Raw genomic sequence first — 12,715 nt, 5'->3', positions numbered from 1 at the left:
TTAGATTTTACAAAAAAAAAAAAAAAAAAAAAGACCTTAAGCTTATGTTGAATCTATAGCTCAATTTGGAGAAAATTCTTAACTTTCATTTAAGCCTCTTAAGATATAGCAATAAATAAAGCCTCTTAAGATATAGCAATATAGGGCACCTGGGTGGCTCAGAGGGTTAAGCCTCTGTCTTCGGCTCAGGTCATGATCTCAGGGTCCTGGGATCGAGTCCTGCATCGGGCTCTCTGCTCAGCAGAGAGCCTGCTTCCCTTCCTCTCTCTCTGCCTGCCTCTCTGCCTACTTGTGATCTCTCTCTGTCAAATAAATAAATAAAATCTTTAAAAAAAAAAAAGATATAGCAATATAGCTTGGATTTTAGTACAGAGTTACCGCATTTATTTTGTTATATTTAATCCTAAATGATTAATATTTTTCTTCCTTTTTTTTTTTAAATTCACTTGACAGACAGAGATCACAAATAGGCAGAGAGGCAGGCAGAGAGAGAGAGGAAGAAGCAGGGTCCCTGTGGAGCAGAGAGCCTGATGTGGGGCTCGATCCCAGGACCCTGAGATCATGACCCGAGCTGAAGGCCGAGGCTTTAACCCACTGAGCCACCCAGGCGCCCCCTAAATGATTAATATTTTTAATGGTACTGAACCCTACTTTTAAAATGTTATTTTCCAATTGTTGGTTAGTAGATAGAAACAAAAGTATTTTTTATGTTAATATTGTATCTTGCCACTCTGCAGCCTTGTTAAATTGATTTCATATCTCTGGAAGCTTTTTTTTTTTTTTTTTTTTTAATTCTTAGGATTTTTTTCACATTTACAGTGTTATTGTTTAGACCGCAGACCGCTTTTCTTTATTTCTAATCTTGGGTCTTCCAATATAGTGTTGAATTACAGTGTTGCATAGAAGTAGTAGGAATGGAGACCTCCTTAGCCTGTTCTCTTTCTTAAGGGGAAAACATTCAATATGTCATATTAGGTATGGCAGTAGCTGTAAGATTGATGAAGATCATTCTATTTCTAGTGTAAGAGTTTTTCTTATGAATGAGTTTGAATTTTGTTACAAGCTTTTTCTGCATCTGAGATGACAGTATGTGGGTTTTCTTCTTTATTCTGTTAGTGGGAGAACTACAATGATTCAGTTTTGAATGTTACATCCTTTAATTTCTGAGATAAGTTCTGATGTGTTATCCCTTCTATATATTGCTGGATTCTATTCGATATTATTTTGTTGAGAAATACTGGTCTGTAATTTTCTTGTAGTATCTTTGTCAGGTTTTGGTAATAGGCTTTTTACTGGTCATTTAAAATAATTTGGCAAGTGTTCTCTTTTTCTCCGTTTTCTGAAATAGTGAATGTAAAAAAAAAATAGCATTATTACTTCCTTGAATGTTTGATACAGTTCACCAGTAAAACCATCTCTGCCTGGAATTTTCTTTATGGAAAGTTTCAAATTACAATCTTGGTTTCTTGAACACATATTGATTGATTGGGCCATTCTGATTTTTACTTGTTATGTGTAGGTTTAAGTATTCTTTAAAAAGCATTCGTTCATTTTATCTGAGTTATCTTTTAGCAAAAATTTGTTCATAATAATTCTTTAGTATCTTTTTAACATCTGTTGTGATATCACCTATTTTACTCCTGATGTTGATAGTTTATGTTGTCTCTTAATTTTCCCTTAATCTATCTTTTCAGAGAACTAACTTGGGGTTTATTGATTTTCTTTGTCATCTTTTACATTGATTTTCACTCTTTATTACTTGCTTCTATTCATTTTGTCTTTTATTTGTTCTTTTTTCATCTTCTTATTACTTGCTTCTATTCATTTTCTATTTGTTCTTTTTTCATCTTCTTAAGGTAACACTGATATGAAACCCTTCTACCTTTTAAATGTAAGTGTAAAGTTGCAAGTATTCTCCATGGCCTGTAGTTTAAACTGTATCTCACATATTTTGCTAAATATTTTCATTATCATGTGGTTCAAAATCATTTTTAATTTTTTGTGATTTCTTTGACCCTAGACTTTTTTTTAGTAGTGTTTTGATTTCTAAATATTAGAGGATTTTCTAGATCTCTCATGAGTATTAATTGATTTCTAATTTAATTCCATTGTGATTAAAAAAAAAAGAATCTGTGAGATTCCTTTGAAATTTATTGAGACTTGTTTTATGACCTAGCATGTGATCTTTCATGATGAATGATCTGGTGGACTTGAAAAGAATGAGTATTCTCAGACAGTGGGTGTAGTCTATAAATGTCTAGTAGATCTAGTTAGCTGATAGTGTTGTTCAGATGGTCTGTGTTTTTCCAATTTCTTTGTTTACTCTTCAATCAGTCATTGAGAGAGGGATGTTAAAATTTCCAATAATGATTATGGATTTGTCCGTTGTACTCTTTAGTTCTGTCAGTTTTTGCTTCAAGTTATTTTGAAGCTCCGATATTAGGCTTCATATTTGCAATTTTTTTGCCTTCTTGATGAATTGACCCTTTTATCATTATGAAATGTCTTCTTTATGCTGACAATACTCCTTTCTCTGTGTCCGCTACATTCACAGACACACATACCCAAACTCGCCTGTGTGTGTGTGTGTGTGTGTGTGTGTGTGTGTCCATTGCATCTTTTTTCATGCTCACTGTTTGCATGTTACATCATTTTAATTCTTTCATTTTTAGCCAAGGTGTAGTTTTCTATTTAGAGTCCATCTTGTAATCTCTTGTAGACAGCGTACGTTTGGGCTTTCTATTTTTAATCTAGTCTGGCCATCTCTACCTTTTAAATTGAATGTTAGTATATTTGCACTTCATGTAATTATTAACATTTGGTGGTTTAAGTGTAGCGTTTTGCTCTTTTTCCTCTTTACTATATCTGGTTTTTGTTGGTCTGTTCCTCCTTTCCTATTATATTTTGTGTTAATTGAATAGTTTTTGGTACTCCGTTTTAATTAACACCTTCCCTATAGTTTTTATTATTTTTTTCTTTAGTGGTTTCTTTTTTTTTTTAAGTTTTTTTTTTAAGTTTTTTTTTTTTTTTTTTTTTTTTTTTTTTTTTTAATTTGACAGATCACAAGTAGGCAGAGAGGCAGGCAGAGAGAGAGAGGAGGAGGAGGCAGGCTCCCTGCTGAGCAGAGAGCCCGATGCAGGACTCTGTCCCAGGACCCTGAGATCATGACCTGAGCTGAAGGCAGAGGCTTTAACCACTGAGCCCCCCAGGCGCCCCATCTTCAGTGGTTTCTTGCTGGCTTACAGTATGATTTCTTAATTTATCACAGCGTGTTTAGGATTAATATCATAATATGTAAAATTTAGAAGTCTTAAAAAACTATGGCTCCTTTATCCCCTCTCTTTGTCCTTTGTGCAATTGTCATGCATCTTATTTTTGCCTATTAGTAGCCCCATGTTACAATGTTAGTATCTCTGCTTAAACAAGAGATAGTTTTTATTTTATTTTTATTTTTATTTTTTTTAAAGATTTTATTTATTTATTTGACAGAGAGATCACAAGTAGATGGAGAGGCAGGCAGAGAGAGAGAGAGAGGGAAGCAGGCTCCCTGCTGAGCAGAGAGCCCGATGCGGGACTCGATCCCAGGACCCCGAGATCATGACCTGAGCCGAAGGCAGTGGCTTAACCCACTGAGCCACCCAGGCGCCCAAGAGATAGTTTTTAAAAGAAATCAAGGAAAGAGGGAAAAAGTTATAGTTATTATAATAGACCGAAAATAGTCCCCTAGATGTGTCCATATCTTAGTCTCCAAGACTTGTAAATATTTTATGTTAGATGACAAAGAGGAATTAATGTTGCAGGTGGAATTAAGATTGTTAATCAGTTGACCTTCTGCCAGAGATCGTCTCCTGAGTTATCCAAGTGTACTCAAACTAACCCCAGGGTCCTTAAAAAATAGAAAAAAGGACAGGAGAAGGAGTGAGAATCTTTCAGTTTGAGACAAATTTAATCTGCTATTGCTGGCTTTGAAGATGGAGGAAGGGACCATGAGCTAAAGAATAGGGGCAGCCTTTAAAATTGGAGGAGGTAAGGAAGTTGATTTTCCCCTAGAGCTTCCAGAAAGTAATGTAACTCTGTCAACACCTCGATTTTAGTCCAGTGAGATCTCGGTCAGATTTCTGATCTACAGAACTGTATGATAAGAAATTTGTGTTGTTTTAAGCCACTAAGTTTGAGGCAATTGGCTTTAGCCGCAATAGAAAATGACTACAGTTACCCACTAGCTTACTATTTCCAGTGTGTTCTGTTTCTTCCTCTAGATCTGACATTGTTTTCCTTCGTTAGGCATGTCTTACAGTACTCGTCTGCAGATGATACATTCTCTCAGCTTTCTGTGAAAATGCCTTTATTTTAACCCATATTTGTAATAGATAATTTCACTAGCTGTAGGATTCCAACTTGATAGGTTTTTCTTTCCCCCTTAAAAGAGATGGTTCAGTTCTATTCTGGTTTCTGTCATTTCTGATTGGTCAGACTTCATTCTATAGACACTGTATGGACTTTGTCTTTTTTTTCCGCTAGCTACTTTTATGATTTTTCCATTATCTTTAGTTTTTATCTATATGTCCATGGTGTAGATAAATGTGGTTTTCTTCGTATTTATCATTTATGTTTTTGTAATTTGATTTTTTTTTTTTTTACCAAATTTCAGAGATTTTTGGCCATTATTGTTCAATTCTTTTTTTCTGAGCCATTCAGTCTTCTTCTTTCCTTGGGCATCCAATTGTATATATGCTAGACCATTTAGTATTGTCGCACAAGCAAACAAAGTTCTGTTCATTTTTAAAATCTTCGTGTTCCCCTTTTAAATTTTGGTCATTTCTGTTGACTTGTTTTCAACATCATCAACTTTTTCCTCCCCTTGTTGTCCAATCTGCTCTTGAAGCCACTCTGAACTTTATACTTTCCTGTTTTAGAATTTCAGTTTTGTTCTTTATATACTTTTACTTTCTTTGTTGAGATTTCCCATCTGTTAACTTATTATGTCCATATTTTCCTTTAAATTGTTATACACATTTGTACAAGATGTTTTAAAGCCCTTGTTGGTGAATTCCCATGTCCGTGACTTTCAAAACCTATTTCTATTGACTGCTTTTATTATTTCTTAGATTATGGTTATATTTTCTTATTTCTCTACATATATACTAATTTTTTAATGTATACTGAAAATTTTAGATAATATCTAGGAGGAGGTTTGGATTATGCTACCTTTCTTTGAAGAGACAAATTTTGTTCTGGCAGGCAGCTAAATTATTGTTGGCTACTCTTTTTTTTTTTTTTTTAAAGATTTTATTTATTTTAGGGAAAGAGCTAGGCAGGAATGAGTGTGCGTATGACTGGGCAGAGGGGCAGAGGGGGAGAGAGAGGGACAAGGAGACTCCACACTAAGCTGAGCCTAAGGCAGCAGGATCACGGCCTGAACCTAAATCAAATCGGCCACTTAGGGGACCCAGCCTCCCAGGTGCCCCAGTTGTTGGCTACTCTTGGTCTTACTTTTTATGCTTGGTTTTATGCTTTCATAGGGTGGGACTTGTTAGACTTTGTTTTGTCATTAGCTTAGGATGTGTTTTTTTACTTTAGGCTTGGTCCTTATTCCTAAAGCCTGGCCTTTCTGAAGTCTTGGTTGACTGCACACTGTGCTCAGCATTGCTTCTCCAACAGCAGCTGCATCAGAACTCTGTCCCCTACCACTTCCCACTCTCTGGTGTCCCCGCTCAGCTCAAAGCCTTGCGGCAGCTTCCCTCCCTTAGGCTCACATAGTCTTACCCTGTTTATGTTGAGATTAAGTGTAGTGAATATACTCAGCCAACCTTGCGGAAAACCCCATACAGACTTCTGGAGTCCCCTTTTGTATTTTGTTGTGCACTGTACATTCCATCCTTATCAATAGCCTTACATTCTCAGGTGTCTGGGTAGCTCAGTTGGTTAAGCAACTGACTTAGGCTCAGGTCATGATTCCGGACTCCTGGGATCAGTCCCACATTGGGCTCCCAGCTCCATGGGGAGTCTGCTTCTCCCTCTGAGCTTCTCCCCTCTCATGCTCTCTCTCACTGTCTCTCTCAAATAATAAATAAAGTCTTTAAAAAAAATAGCCTTACATTCTCATCTCTGCCCCCTGAGTGCCGTGAGACTGTTTCTTGAGCTCTACTTTCCCTTTTCCACATCGGGAAGGCACCTCCATGCAGAACACTGAAGCAGTGGGGGGCTTGCTTTGTGCTTCCCTCCCCTCAACTATCATAGACTTATCTTCTCTGTTGCCCAATGTCTGAAAAAGAGTTGCTTTGTATATGTTTTATAGATCTTGAGGAGGAAAGGTTCATCTGATACCAGTTACTGCATTGTGATCACAAGCAGAAGCTCAGGAATACTGTTTTGAGGTGGAGAAATATTTTTTTTTCCTCGAACTCACGATCTTAAGATCAAGACCTGAGCTGAGATCGAGTCAGACTCTTAACTGACTAAGCCACCCAGATGCCCTGATAGAGAAATACCTTTAAATTGGGTATTGCTTTGATTAGATCAACTGATATCAGAAAATAATGGTACTTATTTATTTAAAGTCTTATTTAAACTTTAATCTTAACTACATGATAAAAATATCAGATCAGGTAGAGGATTATCTCAGAAAAATGCTATAATATGAGAGAACTCCATTAAGAGTTTGATGTTCTGGAATTTAATTTTAAAGCAAACCATAAAAAGATTCAGCAAATATTTGGCTGACTTTGTAACTGAATTTGGTTGATTAAATATGTAACTGATAGGGCCAAAGTGCAATTAAATGACAAGTGAAGGAAAAAAAATGTCTATTTGAAGAGCAGTTCATTCAGAATTTGCTCTCCCTCCTTGGTAAAAAGCAGATTGAGAAAGAGCTTCTCCACAGGAAGACCCTTTGGAAATCTTCTGTGGTGGACTAGTGTGAGGTGGTTTTTAGCTCTGAAGATGGTGATGGTAGAAATACAGAGAAGTGGATGGAAACACATATTGGAAGTAGTGGTGATGGATGTGGAATGTTAGAGGTATTTTGGATGAATTTTCTCATTGGGGCTGATGGATGGAGTGGATAGTCATGAGGTTTTCCTGAGGTTAGGCAAGATGAGCTGGAGATATGTGGGGAAAGAGTGTCAAGATTTATTTGTTTTGTTAGGTTTGAGAAACCAAGTGGGTAGTCAAATGGAAATGTCAAGTACGCAACTAGATAAAACTGTTAAACTCTGCCGGTTGATGAAATACCTCATTTGGACACACTGGGCCCTATTTGATTTGAGCTATGACATTACAAATCTGGGTTTGTTTACAGGAAGTTACCTGCTGGGTGCTGCGGTCAGACCTCTGTTGGCATTCTGGGCCTCCCAGTGTTAGCTTACTGCCTAATCTCCATCAACTCCCCCTGTCCTCTGTACAAACATTAGTACCATTCTCACAGACTTTTGCTGAAAATTCAAGTCATACTTCAAGTCATACTTGAATTCAGGTACCTGTGACATCATATCTATAATTACAGTTATTATAATTAGTAAGTTCTCCAGATCTTGGTTAATCTCTACAAACACTGTAAGGTAGTGACTTTATTCTTTTTTCCACTTGAGATGAGGAGGAGGAGGGGGGATACAAAGAGAGTAGGGTGGGGCTACCTCACATGAAGATTAGAATTTGGGTCTATGCAAATTTAGGAACCATTACTGCTTTTAAGAAAAAAATGGAAACACGGCAGAACAGCCTCTGAGAAAGTAATTAAAATTATTCTTCACATATATTTGGAATTTTAGATGTAGAGTAAACCACTTACCTCTCAATTACTCCCATAGTCTTAAATCCCTACTGCACTGTCTAGAAATCGTCACATGGAGGTATATCCGCTGGGAGCTTGGAATGCTATGATACATCATCCACACACACTTCATTCATTCTGTTTTTTTTTAATTTCCAGTGAAAAGCCAGAAAGCTGTATTTATTATAAATACCAGAGAAATACAGTAGTATGAAATACAAAACCCCTCTCCTAAAACACATTGAATTATAATCTGATTGCCTCTCATCTAGGAGGTCTTGGAGAACTTCAGTTCTTTCTAGTACATTTGCAGCTACATTGGCATCACATTCTTGTTTACTTACCATTAGAAAAATTTGATGAAAGTGGGACACCTGGGTGGCTCAGTGGGTTAAGCCGCTGCCTTCGGCTCAGGTCATGATCTTGGGGTCCCGGGGTCGAGTCCTGCATCGGGCGCTCTGCTCAGCGGGGAGCCTGCTTCTCTCTCTTTCTCTCTGCCTGCCTCTCTGCCTACTTGTGATCTGTCCCTGTCAAATAAATAAATAAAATCTTAAAAAAAAAAAGAAAAATTTGGTGAAAGTGCTTTTCTATGTGAGTAAACCTTTATTCATTGGAATATTTGGAAGAGGCATTGAAGCGAAAACAATTAGTTCTCGTAGGTTCAACTTGTGTGTGTGAGAAGACTCAGGCTCCCTCTGGTGGTAATAATGACGCACTATTTTACTGAAAAATCATGCCCAGATGAAATTGTCAGGGTGAAGTGATGTTCCCAGTTAAACACCACAAAGAAGTCTGATGCCTTAAATATTGAGCATGTAGGTTTGGGAAGTGACTGAATGATCTTCAGCAGCTAGGTTGCTGGGCTCTGTGGCTTCCTAATCCTTCTTTAATTCTGACATGGAGGGGAGGAAAGAGGGAAGGAGAGGAAGATAAGCTCTCTCTTCATCATGTCTCTTCTGACTACTCAGAATTATGATGAGGAATTACTGATGTATATTTGTTAAGGGCTTTGAATTTTCTTAAATAAAAATGTTTTATAAACTTACAGTTTTCTTAGTAACGTATCTTCAACTCTAAATTTCCTTTTAGAGCAGTATTTGGTAGTAAGATCACAAAAATAAGTCAAATGCTGCCACATTTATTTTATTTTATTTTATTTTTTTATTTTTTTTATTTTTCAAAGAGAGATCACAAGTAGGCAGAGAGGCTGGTAGAGAGAAAGGGGGAAGCAGGCTCCCCGCAGAGCAGAGAGCCCGATATGGGGCTCGATCCCAGGAGCCTGAGACCATGACCCGAGCCGAAGCCAGAGGCTTTAACCCACTGAGCCACCCAGGCGCCCCTATTTTATTTTTTTAGTATAATATAGTATACAAAATAGAGTGTATTGGACCCTATGGAATAAATAGGTAATGTTTTCTAGCTAATATAATTGGAGGGTTAGGAGGATGTAGAAGACTACCTCCACTGATGGGGTTTAAACCCTTTGTACAGTCGCCTGGGTGTCTCAGTTGGCTAAGTGTCTGACTCTTGGTTTTAGCTTAGGCTGTGATCTTGTGGGTCATGGGATTAAACCTGCATGGGGCTCCGTACTCAGTGGGGAGTCTGCTTGAAAGACTCTCTCCCTCTGTCCCTCCCACCATTTGTGTGCTGTCTCTCTCTCTCAAATAAATAAATAATCTTACAAAACAAAAACCCTTTGTAGATTTATGAAGTTGTGTCCTTATTTTAGGGTTTTGGAAGAAAGGGAGATGATTCTAAATGATGCCTCATCAAACAAGTTTCTCTGAAAAATGAATATTTAAATTGGACTATTGGTATAAGGTGTGAATGAGGGAAGGTTTTTTTTTTTTTGAAATACTGGACTAATATTAGACTTCATGTGTCTTTTTTTTTTTTAATAGAAATAGAACATTTCCTTAGGAAGTTACTTGGAGAGTTCAAGTAAAACATCTGCATAAGTAAGGGTCTTTTGATTAAGAAAAATGGCTTTCAAAATCCCACAGCTTTCTAATTCCATAAAATGATGTTGAGCTGCAGATCCTGAATTCATCCTAAATTATTGATTAAATGTGTGCAGATGTAAGCATAAAAATAATACACTCCTCGTTAGCATGTTGCCTGTGTTTACATTTGTTAAATCACAGGTGGTCTAGCAATTGGAGGAAATACGGGGTTTTTTTTTTGTTGTTGTTGTTGTTTGGTTTTTGGTTTTTTTTGGTTTGTTTCTTTAGCTTCGAGACTTCTTCCTACCCTAAAGCTGCTTGAAACTGCTGGCCATTTCAGAACTTAGTTTCCTTAAATATATGAGTATTAAAGATGCTACAGAACTGAAACATATAGACTAAATTTCTGAATTTTAGGATCATTATTTATGGCTGGAAGGACTAATGTTCCCATCTGGGTTAAGATAACATTTCTGCTAATTCTTACAAGATGGGAATGAAAGGAATTGCCTGTGGAATTGCAATGATAGTAATTTTTTAAAACATGAAAATACATTTTTTTTCCTTTTCTAATAACCAAGGTTAGAAATTCTCTTGGCTAAAAATAAATCAGAAAAGATAGGTTAAGTATAAATAAGAAAATAAAATCACCTGCAATTCCAACACTCAGAAATATCCAGTGTTATCAGGTTTTTTGTATATTGTTCATATTCACCATCTCTCATCACTAGCCTGGTGTGGCGATCATGGGGGACAGGCACATCCTACTTGCCCCTCATTGCTTTTTTCATTCTCTCTCTCTTCTTCCTCAAAGCACTCAGTTTTGAATCTCATGCCATCAAAATTACACCACTTACTGTAGCTCAGCAACTGTGCCCTGGGCCTCTTCCCTCATTCTCTTAAGATTTAGTTTCCGCCTTGCTGTCATTCTTTCCAGCACTGTTTCCGTATCCATATAATGGATCTCTGCAGGGAGCTGACTTCCAGGGAGCTGGCCTTCCTCCTCCGCTTTACTTTCAGGTCATACCTTTGACCAGTCATTTCATATGTGGGGGCGGTTTTGCCCCCTGTGCAACATCTGCCAAGATCTGGAGACATTTTTGCTTGTCACCCTGGGGAGGTATTAGTAGCATCGTGGGTGGAGACCGCAGGTGCTACGAATCCTTCTACCATGCACAGGACAACCCTCTGTAGCAAAGAATTATCTGACTCAAAATGTAAGAACCTGGCTCAGCTCAAAGGTAGCCACACTATTGCATCTTCCAGACATAAGAATGATTATCAGTATAATGGCCGGCTAACCTAGATAAGATGTAATACTTTAGACTACTGGGTGACCTTCTGTGACAATCAGATGCTGGTATATAGTTAAAACAGCACCATCCTTCCTTATTTTAAGCAGTAAATAGCTTAGTGCCTTTTTTTTTTTTTTTTTTTTTTTTTTTAAGCTTAGTGCTTTTTAATATTCTCACCTTCTCTGGCAGTACCTTCTCTGGTAGTATCATTTAATGGGTTAGGATATTGTCTAGTGAACCATACCTGCCAAATGTAGGAAAGGCAGATTTCTTACAGAAAATCCTTCCAAAGAAGCATTTCTTAAGATTTTTTTAAGCGTATAATTTTATTATATAACATCAACATTTAATAATATCACGTTTTATGTTTGAGACCAAGGCTTCATCCCCTCCCCTTATCTTCCGTGTTTTGATTCCTTTTGAGTTGATTAAAAGACCTTTACAGTTTTTTTTTCCCACCACAAAGTGGAGGTGGGGGGATACTTAGTCAATTTAATTGTTAGAAAGTAGCTTATTGTATTCTGTGGGCTTGGAAAGCCCTACCAGAATGCCTCAGTGGTGCCTCATTAACTAAGAAAAATGAAAGCAATGATAGTATCGTATGTTGAAAGTGATACTGAGCCCAAAATGTTGATACAGATTATGAATGTAAAATTCCACAGGACAGAGCATTGCAGGGGCTTTGCAAACCTCCAGGCCTTTTAATTGTTAGGGTTTGGGTCCTTTCTTTGGGCCTTTATGAGGCCTTGGTTCTGTTGAAAGGAGGAATGAAAGCTTATCATTTTCTCACTAGGAAAAAAAGTCATTCTGTGGCAGCAGTTGCAGTGATAACAGATTTCTATTATTCTACTATTTCTATTATTCACTGCTATTATGGGGAGGGTGAAACATGAATGCTGACTTCAAATTCTCATTCTAGGAAATGAAAAGTAGTGGTATAATTTCTACTCAAGTAGCTTTTAGAGAAGAGATTTGTGGGCTATGTAGATAGGGATAGAGATGGGGCATAGAGGGGGTGACAGTGCGAGCCACACATATGTCCCAGCATTTCTGGGCCCACGCTATGACCCAGAAACACAACATCAGATGTAAGAGGAAATGTGGGTCACTGGTACAGTCTGCTGGCCTGAGCTGTCCCACCATTTCCTTTTCCCTCTGGTTGCTGCTTCCACTAGGTAATCACAGGTCCTGTTGGGAATCTTTCATATTAATAGAATCAGAATGAGTTCTTTGCCTTTACTCAGAAATAGCCAGAAGGACCAGGAACAGATCACCACTGGAGGGTGTGTGGATTTCCTCCTAAACATCTAAGCTCCTTCATCAGATAAAGCCCTGCCTGGTTGTGGCTGGTTGTTCTGTGATTTTTTCTTCAGTAGTGCTAGCAGATAAATTATCTGGTGCCTTTATACTACCCCACATTGGCTCTCCATGCCCAGTCTTTCCTTGTCCCGTCCCTGCTGGCAAATAACTTCACGTACTGAAAACTATAAATGTTGCTCTGCTAAAGTTAGCTGTGAGGTTGTCAGATGAAGCATGTTTGCATAGATGAGTGGTGTGTTCTCTCTTTATAGAAGGAGCCCTGATATCCAGGCAAAAGAAGAGTTATGGAAGCATATTCAGTAAGTACTGCTTTTTTTCTTAAGGCATTTACGAGGACCACTAAGGACAGCAAGAGGCAGCCTCTGGCCGAAGCCTGTCACATGGTC

General features: G+C 37.7%; 1 protein-coding gene across 3 annotated transcripts in view; it reads left to right on the top strand.

The window, feature by feature from the left end:
- EPB41L4A (erythrocyte membrane protein band 4.1 like 4A) overlaps window positions 1-12,715 on the top strand; it is a 258,448-nt gene that overhangs the window by 237,545 nt on the left and 8,188 nt on the right. For all 3 annotated transcript variants that reach the window (XM_047729879.1, XM_047729878.1, XM_047729877.1), the window contains one exon: window positions 12,581-12,628. In XM_047729879.1, coding sequence (XP_047585835.1) covers window positions 12,581-12,628 — 48 coding nt within the window. The remainder of the gene's footprint in view (window positions 1-12,580; window positions 12,629-12,715) is intronic.

This window comes from Lutra lutra, chromosome 5 (genome assembly GCF_902655055.1).
Source record: "Lutra lutra chromosome 5, mLutLut1.2, whole genome shotgun sequence".
In the NCBI taxonomy this organism is placed as follows: domain Eukaryota; kingdom Metazoa; phylum Chordata; class Mammalia; order Carnivora; family Mustelidae; genus Lutra; species Lutra lutra.
Note: the sequence above shows the minus strand (reverse complement) of the source record. Positions and strands in the feature narration are given on the sequence as shown.